At 37.4% G+C, this 27,262-nt stretch overlaps 1 protein-coding gene across 1 annotated transcript in view; it reads right to left on the reverse strand.

The window, feature by feature from the left end:
- Positions 1-27,262, reverse strand: part of LOC121414118 (aminopeptidase Ey-like) — a 39,335-nt gene that overhangs the window by 7,295 nt on the left and 4,778 nt on the right. The window contains exons 2-12 of the mRNA XM_041607183.1: positions 22,801-23,346; positions 21,572-21,860; positions 9,703-9,823; positions 9,008-9,162; positions 8,391-8,504; positions 7,280-7,414; positions 5,300-5,365; positions 4,031-4,096; positions 2,804-2,985; positions 824-918; positions 144-277 (exon numbers count right to left, since the gene is read on the reverse strand). Of these exons, the coding sequence (XP_041463117.1) occupies positions 144-277; positions 824-918; positions 2,804-2,985; positions 4,031-4,096; positions 5,300-5,365; positions 7,280-7,414; positions 8,391-8,504; positions 9,008-9,162; positions 9,703-9,823; positions 21,572-21,860; positions 22,801-23,346 (1,903 nt within the window). The remainder of the gene's footprint in view (positions 1-143; positions 278-823; positions 919-2,803; positions 2,986-4,030; positions 4,097-5,299; positions 5,366-7,279; positions 7,415-8,390; positions 8,505-9,007; positions 9,163-9,702; positions 9,824-21,571; positions 21,861-22,800; positions 23,347-27,262) is intronic.

Here is a 27,262-nt window from a genome sequence, read left to right on the forward strand (position 1 = left end):
AGCAACCCACACCCTGCTTCCCCAGCGCCATGTTCACAAATCACATTCTATTGAGCTCTGCAGAAAGTTCCCTGTCAAGAGCGTTGATGGCGATTATGAAAATGTCTTAGTAAGCATGAGAAATGTGAAGCATGCATCCCTACCTCACGATTCGATAGAAGCTGTGATATCAGCAACTGCCAGTTATGCTCATCATAGTTAACCCGGTAATATCCATAGGCGTTGATATTTACTAAAAGCCACTCATCTGCCGAGGATCCCAAGATAGGCGTTGTAACTGAATAAAAACCAAGAAAATGATGAACAAAGGGACATAACCAGGATGAAGAGCTAGAATACAAACGAGTATGGTGACCCAGTGATCATTTTCAATGAGCACCTTGTCACCTTTTTTTCTCTAATTATTACCGTCGAATTAGCTGGCCAGTTAGAATCAAGTATGGCAGTAGGCCTATGTGGTTAACTGTAGCGGCATGGACGCTTCTTGGTAATGCCCAAGCATAATCACGAAGCCGCATGCTTTAAGGAGGGTGCATGGTTCGAGGAGAAAGACAGGCAAAGAAGAGAAAGGTAAAGGAGGAGGTCGAGTAGGAGGATTTTTATGAGGATTGAAGATGACGTGAATCTGGCAAAGTGGATCGAGGGGGTTTTGCTGCGAGTGTGATGGGGAATCCGCCCCCCCCCCCTCCCCCCTTCATGGGGACAGAAACAAAACCGGACTTAAAGATTTGTGATGATGATGATGATGATGATGATGATGAACGTGAGATGAGACACAGATTCTTTTGTTGTTGTTGTTGTTAATATATGATTATGATCTTACCACCAGATGAGTTTGGGGTTAGCCACTGAAGAGGAGGACTGTCGAAGTTCGCCTCTCCCTTAGTCGTATACCTAATCGGTATGTACCATGTATAGCTGGAAGAAATGGTCAGATTGTTAGAGGATGAACTGAAAACGGGTATTGATGCATTGATGGATAATAACATTGTAGGTTTACCAATTATATTCTAAGGCTAGATTTCCAATTCGTGTCTGATTTTCGGTTCGCGGGTGTTTGATAAAGCTGTTTACACAAGACTTTTAATCATTTCTTGTGCTTTCTTTTCGTACAAACAGCTTTACGAAACACCTATACCAAGAGGTGACATCTCCTCGCCTATACCCAGAAATATAAAGATTCTCTTTGGAAAGATATGACATAAATTATATGATGAAATCTCTGAAGACTCATTGGGTCATTTCAAGATCCCAACTACTGTTGAGTCAACACAACCTGAGGCCACAACGTTGAACTTAACATGAAAAAAAACTGTTAATGTTACGTCACCTGATTGAAATCACTTTTATACAAACGGCCAGCCATTTTTTTTATAACATAAACATAAAACATGCAGGAAGAAGAAATCAATCTTTGACAACCAATGCCTATAACCCTGGACCAGACGGGAAGAGCTTCTCGTATGTAGGATAGGGGTCGGGTGTCCGGGCACTTTAAAATTTTAAGACTTCAATAGTTGTAATCATCTTCTATTTTGTTCTCTATAATAATGCTTAACATTTTGTATTAAAATTGATTAAACGCTTGTTAATATTTCCAAATGGCTGTTTAAAACTGCTTTTCCGGTCGCACAACTGGTCTTGATGCTATAATATGCCATTTTATCCCTATATCAGTGGATCACGGTGTCCCAAGTCTCCTCCCAAATGGAAGGAGACGAACGTGTTCGATATCTTGACGTTATTTTTCAGTCTACATGAAAATTTTGGTGAAGTCTTTAGCAAGAGTTCATATTTTGGTGAGATTAATTTAGCGAGGAAAAATCTGAATAATTTCCGTAGGAAATTCATGAACGAAGACAGAAAGTGTGTCCCCTTTTAGATTGTTCTTTGGGTCTGATGTTGCCATCAAAAAATGATGAAAAGTGGCCACGTAACTTGACATTAACCTTATTAATAGGTCGCTTGACTGCATTGATTTAAATAAAATGCAAGTAGGATAGAAATTCATTTAGAACGCACATAAGCGGTTATCTTGAATGAGGGCCGACATTTAAGTAGATTTTAACAAAATCATGGATTGCTCTGGATTTTCTAAAAAATTAAGCATAAATAGCAAAAATAATTGTGAATATTTGTGCTTGGTACTATATTGCCTCAAATTATTTCCAATTGAATAATAAAATATATAGATCGTAAAAGTTACTGAAAAAGCTTTTTTTTCCGGACAAACAATCCGTCCGGGTATACATCAACCGGGTATAGGCCTACATATGTAGGCCTGTACCCAGTTGTTATATGCAGACGTATTACACCGTTGCATACTTTAGGCACCTTATGCCGATAGTCTGCACCGCGTCTTTAAGCAGTCCCGCTAGAGCGGCTATTTTGCATTCCCCATGGTTTTATTTATGATGAAACCGGGCATGGTGGCTCAGCGGTAGAGCGTCCGCCTCATGAACGGGAGGTCGTGGGTTCGATCCTCGGCCGAGTCATACCAAAGACTTATAAAAATGGGACCTTCTGCCTTCTTGCTAGGCGCTCAGCATTTAGATTGGAGAAGGGTAATAATATGTTATGTTATGCAGGACCCGCTGGTAGAGCAGTTTCCTAACTGAAGTTGCTACCCTGGGTAAATATAAACATTATCATTATTATTATTAAATGTGAGGATTTGAGATGAAATGTGGCGGCTCGGACTACAGATAAGATGCCTTATTGGCATAAAGGATGCATTCAATAAACGTGCAACAAATTAACACGATTTTTCTGTTTTAGAAAAGAATTGGAGTAGATGTTATACCCAAGATCATCGTATTGTGTTGTAGTATTCGCTTCCGGGTCAATGAGGAAACGACTCTGTTTGGCTGAGAAGGCCGGATTAACTAATGAATAATCACGAGTGACGTAGACAGTAGGATAACCCATCTGTAATGTCCAAGTATCCATGACCTCCTTGACATCAATCGTCGACCCATTTAAGGCCTAAATGAGAAAAATATGATTAAGGTTGCGATTATTTATGACGGGGTAGTAAAATCCCATAAAATGCCAAATACATCTTACTAGCTCCCCAAATAATAAATTTTGTATACAATTCAAAAGACTACTCGCAACATTCAAATCTCTTCATGGACATGCTTTAAATATCTCTCTGAATTAATCAAGGCATACATTCCCAGTAGGTCCCTTCGTTCTGCAAATCAAAATTTCCCAACGGTCCAGAAAAGCAAAAATTAAACATACTGGTGATAGATGAAAGGTCCTTGCATAAAACTTTTTACCTGAGAAAACTCAGGTTGTTCTTACCAGAGTTTTTGCCCTGTGTTAAAGTCAATGGCAGAAATCAGACTAACCTTAGTTTTCAGTTTTTACCAGAGTTTTCTAAGGTAAAATTTTTTATGCGACAGGCTCCAGCTTTCATTAATTGTATCCCAATTATCACATCGTTTACATCAGATTTAAAGGCGTATCTTATGAAGAAAGAATATTCAACATAGTCCCATTTACAGTCCTTGATACTTTGATTTTTTCGAATTCACTTTTGTTTGTATATTTCTTTATGTTCTACAATGTACAGCGCTTTGATATGGATTTCATGAAAAGCTTTATATAATAATTATTTAATATTATTATATTAAAGTTGTCTAATTTCATTATTCATTTACTTGTGAATTGTATTTTCCTGAGTTACCCTTTTTGTGTCATTGAAAATCAGCAGTTTGAATCCGAAATATGGTAAAGACCTACAACAAAGCATTCTAGTGAAGGGATATAATTATGTGTGAGAGGGGGAAAATCCCAACAACAGTCGCTAGCGAGGGAGCAAAAAAAAACATTTTCTAAATATGAAAATCGAATTTTAGGACATGATTTGAACACACTAACCAGTCCATATTTTACCCTTTTCCTTTCGTTTCCTTGCATATTATTCTCTCTTTTCTCGGTCAAGGAACTTTTTTCTGGGGGGCGGTACTCCCACCAATTAAGCCATCTATATATAGTGTTTGGAAATAAAGGGTATACTTACATCTGTGAAACAATTCCACAGATCAGTGTTAACTGCATTACCGTACTGATATCTCTCAACATAGAGCTGCAAAAAATCACATGAATATTTGAAACGCCATCAAAGACGATAAAAAGGCAAACATATCTCTAAAACGTATATCCCTTTGGACTTATTGGAAACACATATTACATTACATTTCCTATTACAAAGAAATTATCGGTTAGTATCTCCATTATGGCCTTCATATATATATATACTATAACCCATAGTTCTATTTGTTTAGAAAGTAAAGGTATATTAATGATAAAATATTATTTAAAGGGTGTAATTTCCCCGGGTAAGTCGCATACACTATACTTGCATTATTGTACAATAGTCTTGGTACACATATATACCGGTAGTTTTTTGTTTTGTATAAAACAACTGATAGTCTCTATTTTCCATTTTGGCGTGAATTACAATGAATTTCGTTAAAAATTGAAAATAGAATTTCAGATATTGAAAGTGCACCTTAGTCTATGAGGCATCAACTTTTGTAAAATATTATATTTTTTAAGCTGACGATTTTCATCATCCTACTAGGTAACTTTAATATAGAAAATCAAGCTTAGCCCATAGAGGTCCGTGGCTCTAAATGATGCTCTTGAAATTTACTGTTGTGTTCTGCCTTTTAAAGGAGAGTGAAACATTTGGAACAAGATAGCTTGTGTGAAAACAGAAAAATCAAAGAAAGGGATCAACGAAAGATTGAGAAAAATTAGACAAATAATGAGAACGTTACGAACATTTGAATATTGCGATCACTAATGCTATGGAGATCCTCTCTTTGGCAATGTGACGAAGATGTGTGATGTCACTTGTGAACAACTCTCCCCATTACTTAAGTATATATTTCACTTAAACTGCCTCTTTTGTCACATCTATCAGTAGGTTATGTGTTTTACTATAGTCTGAGGACATGTAATACAGATAAAAAATAATACATCTTGGATAAATATTTTGCATCACCTAAGAAAAAGCAAAAGGAGACATTTTGGGGTATTTTATAGTCCATCAAATGGAAAGTTGTTCACATGTGACATCACACATCCTTGTCGCATGCCAATGGGAGGATCTCCATAGCATTAGTGATCGCGATATTCAAATGCTCATAACTTTCTGATTATTTGTCTAATTTTCCTAAAACTTTCTTTGATCTTATTCTTTGATTTTTCTCTTTCCACACAAGCCCACTTGTTCCAAAGGTTTCATTCTCCTTTAAATCAAAAGCTGATAAATTATACACACCTGCAACCCTCTCCTAAATGTTTCTTCGCCAAGGAAATCGTGTATCATCCTAATGATAGAAGCTGCCTGTTGGATTAAACAAACTAATTGGTTACTACAACCCATATTAGACATGACAGCAAAACCGAATGAGGGAGGATGACGTTGGTTACTATTCTAGTATCATGTATTGTTGATATCATGGCTCTTTGAAAAAGAGGGAATATAATGTACATGATTATATAAAGATCCGATAGACTTCTTGATTTATTGATTCACAATTATCTGTATAAAATGCTTTTTAGACAATCACAAGTTCCTAGAGTTTGAATTACTTAGTAAACCCCATTTTGTTACACTATTATTCCGCTCTTATTGCCGTTTGACCTAGCTACACGAAACTATATTACCGACTTAAATTGAACCTAAGTCTCACGCAACGTCTCATTGGTCAACGCATACAAGTACATGAATGACCGTCGGTAATGCATTCTGTGACAGTTCTTGTGACCCTGTTGCAGAAAGAAGTGCAATCGAACGCAAGTAAGATTTTAAAAAAAGCAATAACTCGCTTTTAAATCAAATAAATGCGCACATGGGGGATTTGCGATAGATTTGTTTTAAAGTTGCATTTAACAGAACTCTTTCCGCAGCAGACCCTGGAGCAACACCTACACGAAGGCTATACAACCTGGGACCCGTTTCACAAAGGACTTGCAACTGCTGTAACTTTGCCATAATGGCAACTAACATGGTAACAGGGCTCAGCAGCCAATCAAAATCAAGGTTACCATAGTAGATGTCTTAATGGCATGCAAAGCTACAACAGTTGCAAGTCCTTATGAACATGATGAAACGGGCTCTTGGTATGCAATTAATATCTTTTTGTCCATGACAAGCTACACTGTTAGAAAAAATAAAAGAAGTTCCTGCAGCAGAGTCTCGAGAACACCTGTAATCTTACCGAATTGCGTAATCTTACAGGAAATTGGTATTTGATGTATGGAATCTTACAAATTTCCTTGAATAAAACACCCTTTTCCCATTTTTAAACAGACCTGTTCTGTTAAATTGCAGAAAAATTCTTGTTTTATGAATTTACAGAATGATTATTACGCAATTCGGTAAGATTACAGGTGTTCTCGAGATTCTGCTGCAGGAACTTCTTTTATTTTTTCTAACAGTGTAGGGGCTCTGTCAGTAGTAGATGGACACCCCGGTCGAACCTGGATCACTTTGAAAGAAATAAGTCATCACGTTTTCATCATCTTAAACTCAAAGTACCCCAAACCAATTTGTTTTCACGTAGGCCTACCTCTCTAAATAATTGCTCACAATGTTACTTTCTAATTGATATGGAGAAAATGTTAGGCCTGATGCTGATACCCTTTCTACCATGTTCACTGTACGCGTGTACACTCTAAAAAATGAAGTGCTAATTCAGCTCTTAAAGAGCTTGTATAGTGACTGCACTTCGGAGTGCTCATTTTTCTCGTTCAAATTTGAACTAGACAAATCAGCACTCCGAAGTGCAGTCACTATACACGCTCTTTAAGAGCTAAATTAGCACTTCATTTTTAGTTTTCTATTTTTAGAGTGTATATTGCCCGGCGTGTAAACAATTTTACTTGCTTTTATTTACGAGCATAGTCTCAACTTTATAATTAAAATGCCTGCCCCCCCCCCCGATTATTGTTAGAGCGTTAACGCGAGAGCATAAAGATTAAAGAGATTTCGCAACAGCTACAAAGACGCTTTCTTGAACGTAGAGAATCTATTGTCAAATGCCATCTTGAATCGTAAAAAAACAGTTTCGTCGGTGACTCTGGACTGCAAACGACCTATTTGCGATATTTCGTCAGCTCTCGAATGTCGGACGAAACTGTTGTTCCGATTCGCCGACACTCGACAAAGACTTAATTGTGATTTGACTTGCATTTTCATTGCGTTTGCTGCGTTTGAGGGTTCATTCTGCGTCGCTGAGTGAAAACTCGCTATTACCTTATCATAGACGATCACATCGTATTGTTGGTTAATGTCGTCTGCAGTGAAGACGTCCACGATGATAGGGCGGGAAGAAGGAGAGGCGTCTTCCTGGAGGGATTTGAACATCTCTTTCGCAGTGAACTGATCTGTCTGTACCAAGAATTATATTTCCAGTGGTATAATTGAATGGAAATTAAACGGACCAACTCTGATGACATTCGAACAAAGAAATTTGTCAAAGACAGGTGCGTAGATTAGATATCGTAATTTAAATCCGTCTTTTTAAAGAGATGTGGAATGACTTTCAATTGAACGATTTGATTATGATTTTGCTATGTGAAAGCTAAATCTCAGTTACTTGTGTGTAGGTGTGGTTGTGTGTCTACATGGAGTTTCACCGATGGTCGATTTTTCATCAAGGGATGTTGGTATGGCACAGGGAGAACTTTCTCTGTCTGTCACTCTCTTCACCGTGTTCACATACATATTACAAAGTAATCAGCAAAAACAAAATGCAAAAAATAACACAACCAAGATGTACATATCGTACAGTACCTGCCTCGAGATTCAATGTAACATCTTTCTTTAAAGAAAATATTTCTTCCCGATGGATTGTATTTTGGGCGAAGTGCACAGCGCTGAGGGTAAATATTTTCCAGAGTAACATATTGACATATATAATATGAAAGATAAAACGTATAACCGACACACATGTTCCACGAATTTCCAGCAGAAACGGCGGAACCGTTGGTCGGCGGGGGCTTCACCACCCCATCCCCTTCCATAGACACACACACTCTTTCACCAAGTGTGTAGAAAAGCTTGAAATGGCTAACTTATTGTGATTTATTATGTGTGTTGAGCCGCCCCAACGTATTTTTAAAAGGTTATCGCAGCCTGTTCTATAATCATTTCTCTTCCTAAATAGACCGCCCCACGATAATTTTTCTTAGCCTTTTAAATCCCCCAAGTCGCGGTAACTCCCTGTTATTTATTCATTCATTCATTTATCTATCTATTCATTTATTCAATTATGTATTCATTTATTTATTCATTTATTTATTACACATGTTACACATGTTTGAAAAGAGTGTAACTTACATATTTAAAAATGACCGTAACTTACCATACCCCAGTCTGGCTGAACTACGTCGCAGCCGATATTCCCGGCGTAGGTTGCAAAGCCTTCTTTCAACCAGAGGTCGTTCCACCACTCGAATGAAACCAAGTTACCAAACCACTGTAAAATCAAAGCACAACACAATAATTGTTGTCAAGTCAAAAGCTCAACTCAGGGTCTCGGGAATCCCCAGTATACAATAATATTACTTACTTTACTAACTTTACCGTTCCTATACATGTCTCTAGTCATGCTAGTCGAGCACCCTTACAATGGTGTTTTGCACTAATCGTATGTGGATTATATATATATATATATATATATATATATATATATATATATATATATACTGTGTATGTGTAAAGTAAGCTCGTCTGCTTTGCTCAATCGCTTGAATTACAGGTAATGTAGGCCCATCTTGAACATTAAACAAGTCCTTAAGTATTATCATCTACCAAATAGGTAAAATTAAGAATATGTGTAGAGGAGAAAGGATCTGGCCTAAGTTGCCTATATGGCAATATTATCCGAAATTGTGACTTTGAAGTTTTATAATTATTATTATTTATTGTGACTTTTCTGGAAAATTATAGGGAATTTTACTGCTCAAAGTTCTGACTAACCTGATGAGCTAGCTCGTGAGCCATGACGTAGGTGATATGCTGAAGGTCGGATCGAGATGACGTACCAGGTGTGTATAGAAGATAATATTCACGAAACGTCAGGAGGCCCCAATTTTCCATGGCACCAACACCATAGTCGGGGATGGCAACAGTATCTTCGAGAGACAAGTAGAATATCAATTAAATCAGATATAATTTTGCTGGATCAATGGTAAAGAAAAAATGAAAATCATACGGACAAATCAAAATGTTACATATACAATGATCATTTTAGAAAAATTCCTGTGATACAATTCCTATTCGCTCATCATTTTCCGTAAGAATATTTGTCTTCACACTATAATTTTTACATTTCATTGTTCTTCAATGAATGCTAATTTGAAATAATCGAGTAGTATAATTAAGCATTTCTTGAACAGACAAGCTCTTAATGATTTCGAACCACAGAAATAACTGATATTCGATGCTAAAAATATTTAATGTTCGAGAGAGTAGTATGGCAAGGATTATTTTACCACTATTTACGGTGGTCATCATCGTAATGCGCACTGGCGTACAGAGGAGGGGGGGGGGGGCTTGGAACCACAAAAACTTTCCTAACCAAGATAAAAAGGGGAAGAAAACGACGGGAAAAGGAATGAGATGTGATATCGTTTTCAGAATATTATTTCAAAAAAAAATCGAAATATTCGTACCCATTTTTGGAAGCGGATATTCGGTACTGAAGTAGAAATTATAGTAATCCAATATATTGCCTCCTTTATCTAAAGCATAGTGCACGGAAGACATCGCTTCTTTTCTTGCCCAGATAGTAAACTGTATAAGGGAAGAGAATTAACAGGATTTTATATATCAGGTTATCATTGATTATATATATTATTGATATATGTATACACACGCCTCTCACACACACACACACACCCTCATATTATATATATATATATATATATATATATATATATATATATATATATATATATATATATATATATATATATATATATATATATATGTATGTATGTATGTATATATGTGTGTGTAATATAGTGAAAAGATTGGGATAGAGAATATTGGTAGGCGAAGCTTAAATCAAGTTTCCCACAGCTATCATCACTTTCTTTGAAAATGATCCTTCCAAAGGGAGGACAACTGTCTGAAACTTTCACCGTATTTTTCTTCAAAAACAAAAATGAAAACATAATAATTCAAAGAAATGAAAATGGGGGACGAAAAAAAGTGAGAGAGAGAAAATTATGGATAAAACAAATCTAGATAACAAAGTAAAAGACAGAAAACGGAGACAGAAATTTGAAAAACAAGGGAACAGAGAAGAAAGAGACGTTTGGGTGCATGGTTAGATGGTGTCGTTAATTTGAGAGCATGTTTTGTTTTCCTAGCTATACTACTTCTCTTGATATTTCTTTTAATATAATCTTCTATGGCTTTACTTGATCTCCAAAATATATTTTGGTCATTCCTGGATTTCTTATTTCCGTTGCAGAATAATCTGCAGGTGCATTCGACCTATTGTTTTTTAGAAGCAGTACACATTGTTTTAGTGCGCAATAATGATGAAATTTACCATTGAATTTTGCAAATTACCTTGTTTGGTCATTATATTCATATAGCTATGACCATGATGGCACAGAATCCATGCACGGCAATACTCAATGGTAGGTTATGAGAAATAATAATTACAATAAATATATTCATATACATAATATATATACTAATAATAAATAATAAAATGAAATGCAAACTAAGATAAGAACTTCAACAATTTCTGAAAAAGAATTCTGACGAGCAAAAATAAATATTATAAATTTGGTCAGGGACACTTTGCCACCCTCCAGGTACCCGACTGCCTTTTTCAAATGACAAGTTCACGCCAACAAAATGTTGATTTCAATAAAAAGAAAAAATCCAAGAAGCATATAACGCCAAAAATTTCATCAAAATCGGATGTAAAATAAGAAAGTTATGATATTTTGAAGTTTTGCTTTTATTTCATAAAACAGTTATATGCACTTCCTGGTTGGTATACAAATTTCTTTTGTATTTTGTTATAAGAAATATTCTAATTTTCTCCTCATTTTCCTGGGAAGCAAAGTCTTTGTTCCTCCCTGAACATGACGAATTACAGTTGTTTAACATCTTATGGTTCAGACAAGTTGGTTCTTATTGTCACTTCGCTAAAAATTGAAATATTGTATAATTCAAACAATAAGACACAAGAGAAATAGTGAGTGAGGGACATCATTGACTCTCTGATTTGCATATCACTGAGTTGTGTACATAAGCGAAACTTTGAAATGTCATAACTTCCTTATTTATCATCCGATTTGATGAAATTTTTAGTGGTGTGCTTGTTTCATTTTCTCTATTTATTCAAATCAACATTTTTCTGGGGTGGACTTGACCTTTAAGTACGGAATGATCTACCAGCGATTCATCCAACATCTCTCCCCCCCCCCCTCTCTCTTTCTCTCTCTCTTTCTTTCTCTCGCTCCCTTACTTTCCTTCCATTCCTGTTTTTACCATCCCTCTCATTATAAAGTTCATCATGCTAGTTTCTCAGAGAGTTCAGACATTCAAAAGGTCAGAGAGAATTATTCTGCCACACCATCTGTGATTGTTATTTCGGCTATTTTGTTTTCTCAAACCATCTAAAAATAGATCTTTGGAGACTATGGTACACCATTTCATTCCTATGAAAAAATACCTCAGTGTCAAAACATTTACCTTTTCCACAAATTTCATATTTGTTGAATTTATAGCAACAATTACTACTTCGAATTCAAATTATTCAGTCCTTTTTGACTTTGTGATATCATTTGTTTTCCCTTTTTCACTTAGTAGCTCTTTTCAACTTCATTTATATTAATTCATGTAAACAAATCAATCAGTCATCAACCAAACGTCGATACAAATAGTGAAGAATATACAGATGTAATTCTAAGCTTGTGTAGATAAACTCGCAATGCGGACACATACTCGTGTGTACTGAAACATAATGAGATATGTTTTCGTAGTTGACCAAGGATTGTACATGTATAGTGTGAGATTTCTATAAGAAGTTCTTGATAGTTGGTGCAGTTTTTCCAGATGATTACAGAATGGTGTCATTTTACATGTACGCACACACACACCCAAACCCAACCCTCATCCAAGCGCGCACACACACATTTCTAAAGAGAGTGAAATTTAGTTGTACAGCAGACACCAGGGGCCCGTTGCAGAAAGAGTTACAATCAATCGAAACTCTAAAAATCATGCGCAACTTGATTTTCAACCAATCAACAGCGCGCATTCGGGACTTGCGATTGGTTTTTTGGTTTGCGTTTAAACGCAACTCTTTTTGCAACGGGTCCCAGGAACCACGCTGAGGGACATTTTGGATGAAAGGCGAAACGATGACTATTAATGCCATGGCCGCGACGTACGCACTTTTTTTACTTCATGGCATGAATGGTCCAATATATACAAAAAAGAGTAAGTCCCCCCCCTTAAACAAACATCAATAATTTCCGAACCAATGCGAGTTTTTAATATATTTTTACATGAGCGTGTAGGTATTTTTATAAGCTACCTTCTGAGTAAATGTTGTGGACGTATTTTGCGTCATGCTTCAGTGAGCACCGTCAGAAGGCAAAAATGTCACTTTTCAAAAGTCACAAGCCAAATATCATGACTTTGATTCTATTTTATTGGAACTAATTCCACATTCTCATCATGGAAAATAGCCATAAGGCTTGTAAAAGGTACTTTCTAAAAGACGATACAACTTTTTTGGTTAAATTTCACGGTTGAATAGACACAAGTCCATATTTGCTATAATTTGATTTTTTACAAATTTGTATCAATAAGAATGAAAGAATATGACAGTTATTTTTGGGAAGAGTATCTTCAAGATTATTCATCGTTTCACGGTTCAATGAACATTTATTGAAAACAAAAAATACGATTTTCAAATATCATAGGCAAGTATTGTTTCATTTTGGTAACTGAAAATGATCTTTTCTCAACTTTTTCGTTATGTTCACGACCATTTAACATGCTTCAATGATTCAAAGGCGTTTAATTAAACATTCACGCTTGAATGAACATGTGGAATGTGATAAGCTCTTTTTTACGTTATTGGAAAAAATGCAATTTGTAACTATGGATATCTGTCACAGACCTCCTTGCATAGTTCATTTGATTTGATTTTTATTAAAATCCCGATGTTTAATGCATCAGTCTGCACACAATATTCGAAAATTATGCAAATGAGAAGAAAGTTCATTGCCTTGGCCCCACTCTGTGCCGTGTTGAAAGGTTATTTTGGTGTGCGCACCTTTTGGATAGTGTTACCCTGAAGCCATGTGCGAAGTCTCATGTAATAACTGTTGGCAGAACTAACAAAATCCGTTCATGAAACAAACCCTAATTTCATATTTGTGAAAATTTTTACTTCTTCTCTCATAGACTTGTGTACATTATGGGGGCATATGTTTAAAAGTAAGTAACCCCTTATTCAATATGGTGGAACTTTTTTCAAGGCTGTCTTTAGCAATGTCATTTGGCAGCAATGTTTATCATCCTATGGGCAGAATTCTGTGCAAAAATGAAATCGATATGTTTATTCATGCATGAGTGAGCACGCATCAAAGTGAGAAAATTGGTATTTTCAATGTCACAGACTCATTTCAAAGGGTAATAAATTGAATATTGAGGGCAAATTCGGTTTCAAATGTTTTTTTATCATCCATCATTTCTATCACCACACACTTTCCGAACTTTAAACATTTTCATGGTTGAGGAAGCACATTCGAAAACTTAGGAATGAATAATCTTTATGCGGCATAAATGTATTCTTTTCGTAAGTTCCTCATGACCAGTTTAATTTATGGGCAAATCAGTGGTGGATCCAGAATTTTAAAATGGGGAGAGGCCTATAATCGGGGGAACAACCAACATTTTCAAATTTTAACATGATCTAACAAGTTGTAGAGGATACTACCATAAATCCCTATGATGATACGTCACAATACAGGGGCTGCAGAACGGTTTTCAAAGGGGGGACTGAGCCAAAAGTGGGAGGGTGGGGGCTGATTATGCAAAAAATCACAATCGTATGGTCATTTTTACATTTTTGTACATGCTTTTTGAAAAAAGTGGGGGGCTGAACCCCCCCCCCCCGCTTCCGCGGCCCCTGCAATAATGTGCTTACTCATGAACATATGATATCAAAATTGTGTGTGGAGTGGTTAAATGATGGATAGTAAACCAGTATAACACCATAAAATGCACCTAAAAACAACTTTTGTCCAACTTTGTATTTGCACAATCTGAAACACTACTCTTGTGACTACCAAAATTGTCATTTTTAATTCAATCTTTGATTACTCATGCATGACTCAACCGATCAATTTCATATTTCTCCAGGAGTTGCTTAATAAATGTAGAAAACTACCTACGAAATATCATATCTCAAAACAATTCTGTTCAAAAGTTACAGTAATTTGATTTAGGGGGACTTACTTTTTTTGTTGTGTGTATATATATATATATAGATATATGTAATCAATCAACAGAGCGAGGCGCACGAGCTGATTACAAAGGCGTTTTTAATGGGATTAAGGATGAGGTGCGCATTTTTGCTGGGAGGGCTTTTGTGAAAATGTACAGTGAAAGATAGGTCGGCTATTGATTATTGCGGTCCACTCCCCCCCCCCCTCTCTCTCTCCGCTGCGTAAGACTCTTCATGATTAGTCAGGTCCAGATTTGAGAAAAGTAGACTGCCTTAGGCAAATCGTGTTAATGCTGAATTGAGACGTGCTTTAACATAATTTGAGGGCGCTGAGTCCAAATTTGCTGTTTGCCAACCTTGATTTTGAGGTTAAAATCCTCAAATTGGCAAAAACAAAATGGCCACCATTCTACACCCATTTTTACTCTATTCTGACCCCCAAAACTTTTAACAACAAGTGGAATGCCTCTGGCCGTCTCACCTGCATCACGCGGTTCAATATAGCAGCAGTGCTGACTTTGAATACTACTCTAACTCGCACAAGATGTTCAGTGATACATGGTTACTCTTATGTCCACTTTTTATGAACTAGACCAATAAACTTACAGAGATATGATGGTTATTCACCAAAAAACCCCAACATGGCCAAAGTTCATTGACCTTACATGACCTTTGACCATGATCATGTGACGTGAAACTCAAACAGGATATTCAGTGATACTTGATTACTCTTATGTACAAGTTTCATGAATCAGATCCATAAACTTTCAAAGTTATGATGGTAATTCAACAGATACACCCAATTCGGCCAAAGTTCATTGACCTTTGACCTTGGTCATGTGACCTGAAATGTGCACAGGATGTTCAGTGATACTTGATTACTCTAATGTCCAAGTTTAATGAACTAGCCCAATAAACTTCCAAAGTTATGATGGTAATTCAACAGATACCCCCGATTCGGCCAAAGTTCATTGACCCTAATGACCTTTGACCTTAATCATGAGACCTGAAACTTGCACAAAATTTTCAGTGATGCTTGATTACTATTATGTCCAAGTTTCATGAATCAGATCCATAAATTTTCAAAGTTATGATGGGAATTCAACAGATATCTCCAATTCGGCCAAAGTTCATTGACCCTAAATGACCTTTGACCTTGGTCATGTGACGTGAAACTCATGCAGGATGTTCAGTGATACTTGATTAACCTTATGTCCAAGTTTCATGAACTAGGTCCATATATTTTCTAAGTTATGATGACATTTCAAAAACTTAACCACAGGTTAAGATTTCGATGTTGATTCCTCCAACGTGGTCTAAGTTCATTGACCCTAAATGACCTTTGACCTTGATCATGTGACATGAAACTCTAATAGGATGTTTAGTAATACTTGATTAACCTTATGGCCAAGTTTCATGAACTAGGTCCATATACTTTCTAAGTTATGATGTCATTTCAAAAACTTAACCTCAGGTTAAGATTTGATGTTGACGCCGCCGCCGCCGCCGCCGCCGTCGGAAAAGCGGCGCCTATAGTCTCACTTTGCTTCGCAGGTGAGACAAAAACGTTTGTCAACGGTTTTTGGTACTATTTGATCTCAAAAATAACATACTAAAAATCCACCAAAATCCGTATCCGGGAAAGTGGTTATTTTCAAGATGGCGTCTAAGATGGCCGCCATTAACTGAAAATTAAAATAACCGGCACTTTATCTACCCTAGACACCTTTTTCGGTGCATACATGTATTCAATGGTGGAGGGCGAAAAAGGAAAGAGTGAACATAAGCACTCTAGGGTACCTGAAAATCCAAGATTGCGTAAAAATGGCTGCCATGGCCTAAAAATTCATAATTCATCTTTTACGTATTTTAGTGTCTTTTATTTGGGTTGTATTCATTGGTGATTTCAAGGGTCAAGAAGTAAACCGGGACAAGTTACAAGGACAGTCAACAGTCCACTATGTCCAAAAATCCAAGATGGCTCTCAAAATTGGAGTCTAAAATAGCTGTTGTTATCTAAAAAAACCCAAACCCGACATAGTTTGTTTAATACCTGCCTTGGGCATAGGATGTTGGTGTCTAACCCATGGTTTAATGGGTCAAGAAATACGTTGGGACAAGTAAAAAAAGACAGTCTATGGTCCTCCATGTCCAAAAATCCAGGATGGTTTGCAAAAATGGAGTATAAAATGTCTGTCGTTAATTACAAACCGACACAGTTTGTTTAATAACCGCCTGGAGAATATGATTTTTTAGTATAACGCATGGTTTAAAGGGTCAAGTATTAGATTGGGACAAGTTACAAGGACAGTTAGTGGTTCCATTATGTCCAAAAATCCATAATGGCTTCCAAAAATGGAGTCTATATAGGCCGTTCTCACCGAAAAACTGACATAGTTTGTTTAGTATCAGCCCGGGGTATATGATTTTGGTGTTTAACCCATGGTTTAAAGGGTCAAGTAATAAATAAGGACAAGTTACAAGGACAGTCAGAGGTCCAGCATGTCCAAGAATAAAAAAAGGCTTCCAAAATTGGAGTCTAAAATGGCTATTGTTACCTAAAAACTGTCATAGTTTGTTTAATATCCGCCTGGGGTATATGATTATGTTGTCTAACCCTTGGTTTAAATGGTCAAGTAATACATTAGGATAAGTTACAAGGGCAATGAATGGTCCTATTCGTCTAGAAATCCAAGATGGCTTCCAATTAAGGAGTTTAAAATTTGCTGATACTAAAAATGTGACACAATCTATGTAAAATCCATTTGGGAAGTATGATGTTGGTGTCCACACTATGGTTTCAAGGGTTGAATAATACTTTTGGATTAGTTTCAATCATGTCAATGGTATGAAGCGGTCCATTTTGCCTATTATTTAAAGTTGGCTTTCAAAGTGAGTCTTAAAACACTTCCATCAGCTAAACATAGTCATAATTAGGTGAACAAAATCTACACTACATGTATTGCGGTTTGAAGGCTGAAATAATAAATCGGAACAAATAAAAAGATGGTCAGTTTCCTTTTTCGTCGTAAAAAGTCCAAAACGACTTCTAAAATTGCGTGAAAATGACTGCTGTCCCCTAATCATAAACAAGTGGAATGCCTCTGGCCGTCTCACCTGCATCACGCGATTCAACATAGCAGCAGTGCTGACTTTGAAAACTACTATAACTCGCACAAGATGTTCAGTGATACTTGGTTACTCTTATTTCCACGTTTTATGAACTAGACCAGTACACTTACAGAGATAGGATGGTAATTCAACAAATACCCCCAATGTGGCAAAAATTCATTGACCTCACATGACCTTTGACCTTGATCATGTGACCTGAAACTTGCACAGGATATTCAGTGATACTTGATTACTCTTATGTCCAAGTTTCAAAAGTCAGATCAATAAATTTGCAAAGTTATGATGGTAATTCAACAGATACCCCCATTATGGCCAAAGTTCATTGACCTTTGACCTTGGCCATGTGACCTAAAATGCACACAGGATACTCAGTGATACTTGATTACTCTTATGTCCAAGTTTTATGAACTAGACCAACATACTTTCAAAGTTATGATTGTAATTCAACAAATACCCCCAATTCGGCCAAAGTTTATTGACCCTAAATGACCTTTGACCTTGATCATGTGACCTGAAACTTGCACAGGATGTGCAGTGATACTTGATTACTATTATGTCCAAGTTTCATGAATCAGATCCAAAAACTTTTAGTTTTGATTGTAATTCAATAGATACCCCCAAATCGGCCAAAGTTCATTGACCCCAAATGACCTTTGACCATGGTCATGTGACAGAAACTCATGCAGGATGTTTGGTGATACTTGATTAACTTATGTCTAAGTTTAATGACCTAGGTCCATATACTTTCTAAGTTATGATGAAATTTCAAAAACTTAACCTCAAGTTAAGATTTTGATGTTGATTACCCCCAACATGGTCTAAGTTTATTGACCCTAAATGACCTTTGACCTTAGTCATGTGACATGAAACTCTAATAGGATGTTCAGTAATACTTGATCAACCTTATGGCCAAGTTTCATAAACTAGGTCTATATACTTTCTAAGTTATGATGTCATTTCAAAAACTTAACCTCAGGTTAAGATTTGATGTTGACGCTGCCGCGGCCGTCGGAAAAGCGGCGCCTATAGTCTCACTCTGCTATGCAGGTGAGACAAAAAACGAAAATGACGTGTCGTGAAATACTTATCAGTGAATTATGGAAATTCTTAGGTGAAAGTGTACCTTATTTTTTAAGTTTGTTTTTGGATGTTTACTTATTGTTGCACCACCACCTAATTATGTCACTAATTCTTGTAAACATATTTTCATGAGTCTTAGAAACAGAGATACCAAAATAGGCACTAGATGGGATATGAAGTATTGTCATTTTTGTAACATGGTGGCCAATTTGAATGTAATTTTTGGAGCGTTCTTCAATTTTTGACAAAATGGACAACAGTGGTTCCCTGTAATATGTCTTCACCTATATCATATGACCCTTGAGATCATGAGAAAGGCCCAAAAAATGTTCTTACATTGTAGGTAGATATTATATGAAATGTGCAGCCAGATTTATAAGAAATAGCAAGTATTTTTGAAGCCATCATTATTTTTTTTTGGGGGGGGGGGCAAAACTGCACCACTGATAAACCTTGAAATTTTTCCAATGTAATTTTCCCTTTGGAATCATGATTTTTTTTATGTTTTATTTTATTCTCGGTAGACCCCAAAGTTATTTCTACCAGGTGGATATTATATGAATTTGGACCATTTCAAAGTTACAACGTCCATTATAGACGCCATTTTGGAAGGTAATCTTGAATTCTCCGACACACTCACTGACTATCTTGTAACCATGTCCTGATTCATTCTTTGCCTTGAAAGCTTTTTGATGATTTTGATTTTGAGGATTTACTTTATTTTCGGAGTTGATGAAACAACGACTGCCGTTGTGGACGCTCTGTTGGATTTCCAGGTAACATTGACGTTTTGTAACTATAACCTGTGTCAATAGACTTTGTTTAATCCTAACATGCCTAAGTTTCATGAAATAGACATCTAAACCCTAAAAGTTATGAAATTTCAAAAACTTAACCTCGGTTAAGATTTGATGTTGACTTCGCCGCCGCCGTCGGAAAAGCGACGTCCATGTCTTGCTTCTGCTATGCAGGCGAGGAAAAAATGGCGGACACGTTAAAGATATCCAATGTGAATATGCCAGCATCGCCCCCAAATTATCAAACATTTTGCCATATTATTTATCAAATCAGCAGCTGTGAATCATGGCAGCCATCTTGGAATTAAAGATGGCTGACGAATCAATCGGACACATTATGTTTGCAACCCTGGGTATCAAAAATAACGCATAGATCCCATTTTTTAAAATATAATCACCCATAAAAATTGTTTAATATGGGAAACTGCATTAAAAATGCCGCCATTTTGTTTTTTGCCGATTTGAGGATGAAAACGTCGGAATCAAGTTTGGCAAACAGCATTTTTGGGTTCAGCACCCCTGAATTACCTTAAAACAATTGATAAATCAGCATTAACACAAAATGCCTAAAGCACTTTTTCTGAGTAGATTTTTTTAAATCTGGACCTGACTAGATACCTATTCTCTTTATTCGTTATTATCTAAACGTGGTGAAATAATCACTCTTACCTCTGACTTACTCCCCGGGCAAGAAGAGGAAAATGTCAAACAAATCGCTATTGACAGAATGGGAATTCGGATAAGCACACAATCATGCATACATCCTTAAAATTTTCGTGAAACGAATGCGAAACAACACATGCGAAATTGGCGATAAAACACAAACACAAGATTTTGGAATAATTTCATTGACATCGTACCAACGGAGAGTCTTCGATTTCTGTGGTGAATCAATAGGACAAAAAGACGTCTCTTCGACCCCGTCCCAAATATATATATAAACCTCCATGAGTTTAAGTTTAGACATCAGATTCTCCAGGCAAGACGCTGTGATATTCCTGAGGTCGAGGGTTCGAATCCCCCAGGGCCTGGCTGTCTAGATGATATTTTTTCTCGACAGTCGTTTATCATACAGCGGTTGCATTTTCGTGCAAAATGGAGAGGATGATTAGCATATGCATATCTCTCTTTACAATTCTTAATGGAGCAATTTTCATGATTTTTTTTTCTACATCTTCCGTTAAAGTGATGGGTTAACATTGGTTCGACTTTTTAAAAATCTAAGCTAGAAAGTCACACTTGTCACCTGTGTCTGTGATATGTTACAAAAATGAAGCCCAGAAAAATTGCGTTCGAAAATAATTATTTAGTGCTTCAAAAATTTAAATATAAAGTGACCGGAAACACCATCTTAATTTCATCCCATACACTTATGTGTACTATTTAGGTGTCTATAAGACGCCTATTTACAAAATCGGGGTTTGCCTTGTAGTTTTAGCTTTTCATTCTCAATAATGGTTGTTTTCAGGGTTTATTAGTTCCAATACATGCACTTGTACACATGTTACATCTTCGTTTGAGAATTTTTCAAATTGGCTGCTCACAAAGTTAAACAATACCATTAAGATCGTAATTTTAGGCATGAATATGGTTTTAAAACAGGTAGACATTATTTGATATAATTAGATTAAAGGCCTCACTTGTGATTCGATACAGAGCATCGATCAAGTTACATTAAAAATAGAATGTGTTGCCGTCGGTGGTGGGCAGAAGGGGTGATCGCATGGCCCCCTTTTGAGTTTGTTGAAATTATTTAAAAACCACGGAGAAAGGTGGGAAAAGGAGGGAGAGAAAGGGCCAAATAAGGAAGAACAGTATAAGAGTGATCTGGGTCGTGTCAATCTATAATACCCCTTATAATTCCATGGAGAAAACATTACTTTACCTTTTGGCTTCTCGCCCCCATACCCCCCCCCCCCGCACGCAAATCCCCCATAACCAAAATATCCTAGTGCTGGTTGAGGTAGAAAAAATGAAAGTAATTTGCCATTGAATGGAAGAGGGAGTGAACATTTGTAATTAAGATTAAAATTTTGAGGTAACCTCTATGTTGCCGGCTGTCACACCAGTTTCTTTTTCGAAGTCGCAGACGACGTAACAGATGGTATAGCTGGACATCGGTTTCGTTCTCTGGAAGGTGGACATCAGCCAAGGTCTCTGACCATCTTCGACAGTCACATTCTCCACTTCCATCACAGGCATGTTGCTAATGGCCACGTAGTCGGGTTGGTGAACGATGGCGATGTCGTATGTTGCCTTCATTGCCGGTTCGTCGAAGCAAGGGAAGGCCATGCGGGCGTTGGTGGGCGCGAAAAATGTTGTGGCAAGGTATCTAGCAACGGACGATATCAGATACATTTAAATATTATCAGGCGAGTGATCGATGAAGGTGTTCGTGAGTTACTTTACGAACGACTGGTGATCCTTTCTTGTGGTAAATTAGATTTTCATTGATGTTGATTTTCATCATTCGTTTTTAAAGTCGCTCTCATCTTACGAATGGCTTTATAAAACACTTACCAGGACCCTGTTGCATGAAAGAAAACTGGCAATATTTGCCATAGTTTTTATGCCAAAAGTTTTATGCAACCGGCCCAAGGCCTATCAGTCATGGCGTAAGTTACTCTGGGTTATTCATAATAAAAGCTCTTTGTAATGTTACCAGTCGTACCTATAGAAAGTCGTTCGTAATTTCCGAACAGCATTACGGAACACCTACCCGATCTTCGAAAGATGTAGATCGAAGAAACATCATCTCACTTGACATGTTCAAAAATCACCTGAAAACATACTTATAAAATTATAAATGTTACTTTTGTATGCCCCTATAAAGGCATAAAAAGTAACATTTATAATTGCATATAACAGCCCTTTATATCTTCTGGAAAATGCGCTACATAAATCATATTTTAATTATTACTTAATACTAGTTACGATATACATTCATGGGGGGGGGGTATCCCACTCGTGCAAGAAAACACAAGAGTGTAAGTGCATGGTCGGTGCTTGTGCTTTTATTGCAAAAAATCTATTCAAAAAAGTTTAAGTACAAGTATGGGTAAATAAAGTTCTTATGTTATCAAGGAAGTAAGAGAAAGTTCTTGCAAAATATCTCCCCTGAATATTTTGCAGAGGTAAAAAACCGACACAAAATTTTGAAAATGGCTAAAATACCTAATTTGGGAGGTAAATGAAAAAGGGAGACTAATTATATTACCTCAGTTGCTGTGTATCAGTCAACTCGATCAGAATGATAGAGGAGTATTCATTACCTGGTTTCTCCCGTTACCGTCTTGTAGGAACTCCTGAAGAGTCCGACAAGCCCCTGGTCTACCAGCTCTGCACCGAAACCAATCTTGAAGAGATATTCCTCCCCTTGGACCAACCAACCATCCAACTCCACCACGAGGTACTGATTTCCTAGGTATGTCCAGGGTTCTTTCGATAATCTCGGAAGAACACTACCTCCGTTCCTCGACAACATTTCAAGCGATGCAGAACCCGGGATCAGGTCCAGCTGTTTCGAATGCATGATAATGATGTTGGTGTTCCTCAAACACCGTATCAACACCGTCACTGTCCCATTAAACCACTGCCGGTGGTCGATGTCGATTTGGATGTCGAGTTCGTAGTGAATCGGTTTGAGGTCGCCGGGGAGGCGCGGTTCCTCCCACGGCGCCAACGGTGCCTGGCTCGTGGAGATAGGTGGGGGTCTACTCGTTGGCGTTAGATGGGTTGTCCTTTCATATATATCCTTGGTTGGTTCCTGAGTAGGTTGGTGATGAGTTGCATATGGAGGGTATGTCACTCCAGTGTACCTATAATACCACAATCAAGTTAGGTTGAATATGTAAATAGAATATACAATATGTCAATAATAATAATAGCAGGGCCCGCTGGGAGAACAGTTTTCGGAACTGAAGTGGCTACCCTGGGTAAATATGCCGTTATTATTATTATTATTATTATTATTATTATTATTATTAAACGTTTTCTTGAAAGAATATCCAAATAGCAATGGCCTCGGAGGATTATATTATATTGTTACTGGGGTTCTTTGACAATGCTCAGCACCCCCAGTAACAATAGAATAATCCTATGCGGACAGAGGCCTGCCAAACAGTCCCTTACACCAGTGGCGTAACTACGGGGGGCATGGGGGGCACGTGCCCCCCCCCCCCCCCAATTGGCTGGCCAAAAAAAAACCGGGGAAAAGGAGAAAAAGAGGGAAAAAAGAAGAGAAACGTAGTGGGGGAAACAAGAAAGTGTTGTTTATCATAGTGATATTATATTATGTTATATAACATAAGAAGCATTTTTTCACAACTTTATGAAACATTATTTGCTTAATTGTGTCTTCATTGTTCCTGGTGCTCGCATAGACTTTTTAGCGAGATATATAGACCTGCTGTACTAAAGCCTTTTCAAATCAATATACAACAAAATAATATATTTCCTCGCAATTAGAGTTATTATTGTTTTAAGTAGTAATGTATTCTTCTTTTTCATGAATACTGAAAGTAATTGCCTTATTTTAAGGTCTTAATATAAAACATTTCCTGTCCGTGCTAACGTTCGCATTAGTGGATTGGTGAGATTTCTGCTCTTCATGAACTCCTAAAATCAGTCCTTAAAATGTCAATTTTTCTGATCTGAATATCAAAAGATTTTAGCTCGCGCTTCGCGCTCGCATCATTTGGTTAGTGAAATACGTGGGGTCTTAGTGAATTCCTACAAACAAGCCTTGGAATGCCCCTCTTCATGTCTGAATTTCCTAGATTTTCAGCTCGCGCTTCGCGCTCGCAGTATTTCATTAGTGAGATGCGTATAATAATCATGATTACAATGACTTCAAAAAGTGCTCCATGTGTTTAGATGTAATTCTAACAAAATCAGCAAGCGCTTGGCACTCGCATTAGATGACTATGGTGAGATATGTATACTCTGACTTAATGGATTCGTAACTATAGTCCTTAAAATATCCATGTTTGTGGTCAATATATACAAAAATTTCAGCAAAGGATGGCAATAGCATTAGATGACTATGGTGAGATATTTATACTCTTAATGGATTCTAAAATATAATCCTTAAAATTTCCTTGTTTAGGGTCAGTATATACAAAAATTTTAGCTCGCGCTTCGCGCTCGCATTGTTTGTTTAGCGAGACAGTTAAGTATCATGATTACAAAACAATTCGCTTATAATGTCAATTTTTAGCCCTCAATATCAAAAATTTTCAGCTCGCGCTTCGCGCTCGCATTATTTAATCAGTGAGATACATATCCGTTTGATGGCACTGCATGTCCTTAAAATATCTCTATTAGGTCAGTATACCTGACAACTGAGCGCGCTCCCTAAGTGACCCGAAATTTTTGCTGGTGCCCCCAATGCCGTGACCCACGGTACGCCACTGCCTTACACACTTCAAATGATGTACCTTGTGGGATAAACGATTTACCAATGCAGAAAATTAACCTGTGTAACTCTGAATTATTCATGATATTATTTACTTGCTTTTCGCAATTAATGCAGAGATCTTTTTCGAGTCTGGCGTTTTTAAAGTCCTTCGAAACCTTGGTAAATATTAGTGCTCGTTGGATTTTTTCAGCTAGCTCTCGTTAAAATTAGCAACCGGTAATGTTTTCATTTATAAAAAAAATAGGTAATGTTCTTATTTCTATTTGAAAAATTTGAGCATTACATTACAACTTTATTTAGTCATACATTTAGTCATACAGGGCCGCAGAACGGTTTTCAAAGTGACCATGCAAAAAATAAAAATGGTCATTTTTACGTTTTTGTACACGGCTTTGGAAAAAAAGTGGGGGGGGCTGAAGCCCACCCCCAAGCCCCCCGCTACAGCATCCCCTGACAAAGCTAGGTACCCCGAATTTTCATTCCATTGCCTATGCTAGAGAATGGGTTGGTACACAAAACAAAAATACGTCGATATTTTGTTTTTATCGGATATCCGATCAACATAAGCATAATTATTGATATGAAGTAGGTCTAACAACTAACATCATGGTGTTACGGGGTATATAAGCTGTGTAGTCATTATGGACCGCTTTAGTCAAAACATCTGCGTATAAAGTAAATGCCGCGTTTTGTAATGTCTAAGTTCCTATACCCGAAGGTGGGCTGGTCATCACAGGAAAAGTGGGCCACTAGTCATAAAGTCACAAGGACAATAAGTCATATAAGGTCTGATATCCATTTTGTAAGATGCGGGTCGTTTTTTGTCTCGCCTGCGTAGCGGAGCGAGACATAGGTATCACTATTTCCGGTGTCGGCGGCGTCGTCGTCAACAATTGTGTTGTACACCCAATAACTTTCTATAGCTTCGAGGTGGGATCACCAAATTCATACCAAAGGTCCATCTCCTGAAAGCACAGGTCAAGTTCGAATATGAGTTGAATTTGAATAAGGTCAAAGGTCAATGAACTTTCCATGACTGGCACTGTGCTATGTTGTACACCCAATAACTTTCTACAGCTTCGAGGTGGGATCACCAAATTCATACCAGAGGTCCATCTCCTGAAGGCACAGGTCAAGTTCGAATATGAGTCGAATTTGAATAAGGTCAAAGGTCAAAGGTCAATGAACTTTCCATGACTGGCACTGTGCTGTGCTGTACATCCAATAACTTTCTACAGCTTCGAGGTGGGATCACCAAATTCATACCAGAGGTCCATCTCCTGAAGGCACTGGTCAAGTTTGAATATGAGTCGAATTTGAATAAGGTCAAAGGTCAATGAACTTTTCATGACTGGCACTGTGTTGTGTTGTACACCCAATAACTTTCTATAGCTTCGAGGTGGGATCACCAAATTCATACCAGAGGTCCATCTCCTGAAGGCACAGGTCAAGTTCGAATATGAGTCGAATTTGAATAAGGTCAAAGGTCAATGAACTTTCCATGACTGGCACTGTGCTGTGTTGTACACCCAATAACTTTCTATAGCTTCGAGATGGGATCGCCAAATTCATACCAGAGGTCCATCTCCTGAAGGCACAGGTCAAGTTCGAATATGATTCGAATTTGAGTAAGGTTAAAGGTCAAAGGTCAATGAACTTTCCATGACTGGCACTGTGCTATATACACCCAATAACTTTCTACAGCTTCGAGGTGGGATCACCAAATTCATACCAGAGGTCCATCTCCTGAAGGCACAGGTCAAGTTTGAATATGAGTCGAATTTGAATAAGGTCAAAGGTCAATGAACTTTCCATGACTGGCACTGTGCTATATACACCCAATAACTTTCTACAGCTTCGAGGTGGGATCACCAAACTCATACCAGAGGTCCATCTCCTGAAGGCACAGGTCAAGTTCGAATATGAATCGAATTTGAGTAAGGTTAAAGGACAAAGGTCAATGAACTTTCCATGACTGGCACTGTGCTATATACACCTAATAACTTTCTACAGCTTCGAGGTGGGATCACCAAATTCATACCAAAGGTCCATCTCCTGAAGGCACAGGTCTAAGTTCGAATATGAGTCGAATTTGAATAAGGTCAAAGGTCAATGAACTTTCCATGACTGGCACTGTGCTATATACACCCAATAACTTTCTACAGCTTCGAGGTGGGATCACCAAATTCATACCAGAGGTCCATCTCCTGAAGGCACAGGTCAAGTTTGAATATGAGTCGAATTTGAATAAGGTCAAAGGTCAATGAACTTTTCATGACTGGCACTGTGTTGTGTTGTACACCCAATAACTTTCT

This window comes from Lytechinus variegatus, chromosome 4, assembly GCF_018143015.1.
Source record: "Lytechinus variegatus isolate NC3 chromosome 4, Lvar_3.0, whole genome shotgun sequence".
In the NCBI taxonomy this organism is placed as follows: domain Eukaryota; kingdom Metazoa; phylum Echinodermata; class Echinoidea; order Temnopleuroida; family Toxopneustidae; genus Lytechinus; species Lytechinus variegatus.